Below are 5,440 nucleotides of genomic sequence, written 5' to 3'. Positions count from 1 at the left end.
GAAGTTCTCACCTTACCAACAAGCCGAGAGCTAATCATCAAGCTCTATGATACACAACTTTTTTATGTCAAAGAGATTCTTTTGTTACTTCAGAAAAACAAAAAATACAATCATGTCTCTAGAATAAAGTATTGCATTTCTTCTTTTCCTTAGCTTCCTATATGTTTGCCTTCAGTTTTACTTATTCTATTTGCCTTCTTTTTAACTTTTTACTTTGCTCTCAAAATTCTGCTATATATAATGAAGAAAAAATCAGTTTAATAATCATCTTTGAGAGCATTATATATAATACTATAATCAAAAACACATTGTTTTTCTGTACCTTAAGAATTATTCAATGGAAATACTTTTTAATGCTGTAGGTGGCTTTGTTGTTGAGGTGGGGAAGTTTGTATCCAAATGCATCTATCCTAAGATTGAAAATATCATCCGTTTCTCGACAAAAATTGAAGATCTGAGGAAGGAAATGGAGAACCTAGCAAAGTTTAGAGACGATATCAAAGAGAAGTTGGAAGGAGCCGAGCGTGAAGGCTATAAGACAAAACCACATGTTGTTAAGTGGATCGAAGATGTTCAGAAGCTCGAGAATGAATGGGAAGCTATGCAAGAAAGCATTGCAGCGGCTAAGACGCTAGTGTATAAATTCTGTCCAAAATGCAGACTTCGCTCAGAAGTCTCCACTCAAGCAAAGAACATCCGGGATCAATTCTGCAAGCTTAAAGAGGTCGGAGAAAACTTTGGATCCAATTTGGTTGTAGAAAATTACCGAGTGAAAAAAGTTGAGCACATCCCGGAACCATCAATAGAAGGCCAGTTAACAGCAACAAGGAATCTCAACAAACTCCTACGACTATTGGAAGATGATGAGGTAATGTTGGAATTAATCCAAGATTTAATCCTAATTGTTTTACGAATTGATAGCTTTTAATTTCATTTACTCCTGAGGGGAGGATCTAAAAGGCTGGGTGGGGGTTCCGGTAACCCACTTTCTTTCGTGCGTATGTTGTATTTCTATAGAGAAATCTAGTACATATATAACAATTATAAGTTGGGAACCCATAAATAAAATTTGTTGTTGGTCTAGTGGAGTAGAAGGACTTGTAAAAGGTTTATTGACCTCTTGGTTGTGGGTGCAAAACTCTTAGTTACTATTTGGTTTTATTTTTATCTAATATGGGGAGCCCATGAACCCTAAATCCTGTATTCGCCTTTAACTCCTGTGTAATTAGATTTTATAGTCTAAACGTTCTTCTCACAAAAGTAGATTTTTTTTTAATTATAAATTATTTCATAAAGGGTAAAATGAGAAATAAATTAAAGGCTCAAATATGTCATCGAACTATTAAAAATGGTTCATTTATGCCATCCGTTATAAGTTTGCCTCATCTATGGTAGAGATTTTAAAAGTTTGACTCATTTATGTCACTGCTATTACAGAAAGGTTCATTCGTGTCATTATTTGTAACAGTGGTTCTACAAAACAATTTTTCCACGTGCCTCTTGTCAGAGGTCCTCGTCACCAAATCCAAATCAGTCGACAGTATTATTTAAAATCAAAATTAAAATAAAATTTTATCCACACGGTTAAAATAAAAATTGAGCTCATTAGAAGTAAAAATCTGACTCATTAAAAATAAAATCAGACCTATTAATTGCACTGAGTTTTAATTTAATAGGTTCGATTTTTATTTTGGTTCAAGTAATATTGGTTGTTTTAGATTTAGTGACGTGCACTTCTAATAAGAGTTTATGTGTCAAAAATAGTTTTGCATAAACCCCGCTCTGCAAACTAATGACATGAATGAACCTTCTGCAATGATAGTGACATAGATTAGTCATTTCTAATAGTTCGATGACAAAGATGAGTCATTTCTTCTTCTCGTCCTTCTTCAATGCTTGATTTAAAATTTAACGTATTGTAAACATGAATTTTTTTCGAAGTGAATAATATATAAGAAGACTAGAAACATCTAGAGAAGCTCATATATATAATTTGGAAATGTTTAGAGAAATTTGAGTTGGACGGGATTGAAAATAAAAGAATTTATAAATATTCTATAAACAGTTTTTATGAATGTATACAATATTCTATTTATAAAATATCACTGCTTAATATATACTGAGTGATCAAAGCCTCCTAAGTTCTTGTTTCTCAAATTTTCTTAATTTTTTTATATGACTATTATTGTTGCATCTTTCACTTGTGTGTATGTAAATATTTTGTTTAAGTATTTGAAACCTTTCAGGTATTCATCATAGGTGTGTGGGGAGCAGGAGGAGTTGGGAAAATAACATTGGTGACTAATCTAAACAATGAGCTCCTAAAGACCGGTGTGTTAAGTCGTAAACTGTCTTTTGGTGTTGTGATATGGGTCACCGTGCCCAAACCGCCAATAGACATAAGGAAGGTTCAAGCACAAATTGCCAGTAGATTAAACATAAAGATAGATAGCGAAGGAAGTGATCGAAGCTTTTCCAGCAAAATTTGTGAAAGGCTCAAGGAAGAAAAAAGTTTCCTTCTCATACTAGATGATGTTTGGGAACCTATAAATTTGGATGACGTAGGTGGGCCCCAACTAGCCGCGAGAAGCAAGGTAATTATAACTTCTCGTTTTTTGAGTGTTTGTAACCAAATGAAAACTGATGTTGAAATGAAGGTTTACACATTGGATGAGGATGAATCTTGGCAACTGTTTGCCAAAAAATGTGGGAAATATTGTCAATCAGGAGCAAATCCATCCATTGGAAAAGGAAATTGCAAGAGAGTGTGACGGTTTACCCTTAGCAATCATTGTTATGGATCATCCATGAGAGGGAAGACGAGGGTCGAGCTCTGGGAAGATGCTTTGAAATCACTTACAATGTCGGAACCTCATAGCAAAGTTGTAGAAGATAAGGTTTACAAGGTCATCAAGTGGAGTTTTGATTCTTTAGAATCTCAGGATATTGAATTATCCTCAGAGCAAAGAAGCAAATATGTGAACAAAAAGAGAGGTGACATTCAAAGTTGTTTCTTATATTGCTCCTTATATCCGGCCGCTATTCCGATAGATGATCTCATACATTGCTGGTGGGCAGAGGGAATCCTCGGTGAACATGACACATATGAAGAAGCCTACAACAGGGGAATCACGTTGATTGAGAGTCTAAAAGATTTCTGCTTGCTAGAGGCCGATAAGATGGAGATTGTGAGGGCGCAGGTTGTTGATTGTGTTAAAATGCATGACGTGGTTCGTGATATTGCAAGATGGATAGCTAGTACCTTTGGGGATGAACGCACTTCTGTTTTTCAAGCTGGAATTGGGTTGACTGAGATATCACATATTAAAATATCAGCTTTTATCAAGAGAATATCTTTCGTAAGCAACAAAATTGAATGTCTACCTGATTGCTTGATGAAATGTCCAAAGACAACATCTTTACATTTGCAAGACAATAAACCCCTTGCGAAAATACCCCAGGAATTCTTTTTGGCATTTCCAGCTCTAAGAGTTCTGAATCTGACTCGAACTGGTATTAGAGAACTGCCTTCTTCCATCAATAGTTTATGTCAACTACATTCTCTAATACTACAATGTTGCTTTGAGTTGAAAGAGTCACCACCTGTTCCTAATCTTCACAATTTGCAAGTGCTCGATTGTGATGAAACAGTGTTGCGTTGTCTGCCGCAAGGAATGGACAATTTGACAAATCTGAGGCTATTAAATATGTCTGTTGCTAACATGAAGACCATCAGCAAAGGATTTTTCTTTAAATTCCCTAGCATTGAAATGTTAAATATGCCGTTTTTCTCTATTGGAGCGACTTCTTTTGATGAGATATCATCTCTACATACTCTGACTTATCTTTCTATTAAAGAGGATAGCTCATCATTTTTCAATACAAATTACACCTGGTTGACTAGATTGAGAGGATTTCGCATTAACGTTGGGGAAACAAGAATTTTTGTACCATACAACAAGTCAAAAAGGGTGATAAATGTCTACGAGTGTGAAATTTACAGTAACGGAGAGCTCTCAGGCATGTTGCAGTTTGCTTCAGATTTGTACTTGGACGATTGCATGGGTCTCAGGAAGTTGATTGCATACAACACTTTTAATGGATTAAAATCACTAAAAATATTGGGCTGTTCTTGTTCTTTCGGACAAGTGGAAGGAGGAAGTGGACAATTTGACCCTTTGCCAAATCTGGAATATCTCAAGCTCTGTTTTGTATATAATTTAAAGAGTGTTTCAGATTTCGGTCAACATTTGGATCTAAGATTTTCTAAATTACGCGAACTGGTTATCTCTCAATGTGAAATTTTAACATGTCTTTTCAACAATGGTGGATATTGTTCTGTACCCAAGCACTTGGAAGAAATTACAATTAATGTTTGCCTTCAGCTGGTAGAGTTGTATGTGCAATGCATCTCAAGTGGTCAGGCGACACTTGTCAACTCAGAAATTCCAAGAATTCGAAAGTTAAAGTTGTATCGCTTACCTGGACTAGTAACGTTGGGGGAGCCACAGAGTATGTGGGGAACACTTGGAGGAACTCAAGGTGATCGCTTATGACGGATTAAGGAAGTTGTCTATCTCTATTCAAACCTCCAAAAACATCAAAATAATTGAAGGAAAATCAGAGTGGTGGAGTCAACTGGAATGGGATGATGACAACTTCAAGTCAAATTTAGAGCGTTGTTACAAAGAAACGTAAACCTGATGACAGAAGGATCAAAGTAAACTTGTTTCTGCTGCATCTCAGGTGATGTGCCATGTAATCTCCTTATTGCAACTTTAACATAGTTTGTTAATACATTTTACAAACATTCTACTTAATTACATTATTATAATTAAGTCATTTACCTCCCTGAGAAAACATATGCTTTTACAAAAAAATATTTTGAACATTTTTAATAACACTAGCATAATTGGGTTATCAATCAAATTTTAACAAGTGTATTGAGCTTCAGTTTTTGTTGTTTCATTCAGGGGATTAGAAAAGCAGAAGAAGGAACTTCCTGCACCAGGACATAAAGTTTCGAGCTAAAATTAATCGGTGCAGTTTGCTGTGATGTATATTCTTAAGTTTTTTCTGCCGATAATTGTTCCTTATTTGTACTATCCCTGCTTCCTGGTTCCGATATTTGGATTGCTTGATTGTACACTGAGTAATTTATTGTTTCATTTGTGTTGTGCAATCATCTTATTTATTTGTTATAAACTGGTATTGCTTTAGTTTTTAAGCATTTTGAAGCATTCTTAAGTTGTACATTCAAAATTTAGCAGATGCACTTGATTTTAAAGTCAATTTCTGAAAATGTTTTTCAAGAAATGACTCATTTGCAAGTTGAAGGAGGGATAAGGATTCAACCTTTCCGCAATCAAAACATAAGAAAGTTTTCATATGACAGTAACCTCCATATGGCAAGTTGATATGAATAAGTATAGGGGAAAAT

General features: G+C 35.0%; 1 protein-coding gene across 1 annotated transcript; it reads left to right on the top strand.

Annotated features, from left to right (window-relative positions):
* Positions 1–291: 291 nt before the first annotated feature.
* On the top strand, positions 292–5,113 carry LOC124889834 (disease resistance protein At4g27190-like). The gene is given in 6 exon segments (XM_047401892.1): positions 292–868; positions 2,247–2,699; positions 2,701–2,794; positions 2,797–4,520; positions 4,522–4,746; positions 4,974–5,113. Coding segments are annotated over 5 exon segments (2,979 nt in total). The 5' UTR covers positions 292–337; the 3' UTR covers positions 4,699–4,746; positions 4,974–5,113.
* The last annotated feature ends 327 nt before the right edge of the window (positions 5,114–5,440 follow it).

The sequence above is a fragment of the Capsicum annuum genome, chromosome 1 (assembly GCF_002878395.1).
Source record: "Capsicum annuum cultivar UCD-10X-F1 chromosome 1, UCD10Xv1.1, whole genome shotgun sequence".
Lineage (NCBI taxonomy): Eukaryota > Viridiplantae > Streptophyta > Magnoliopsida > Solanales > Solanaceae > Capsicum > Capsicum annuum.
This window is presented reverse-complemented; position numbering and strand designations above follow the sequence as displayed.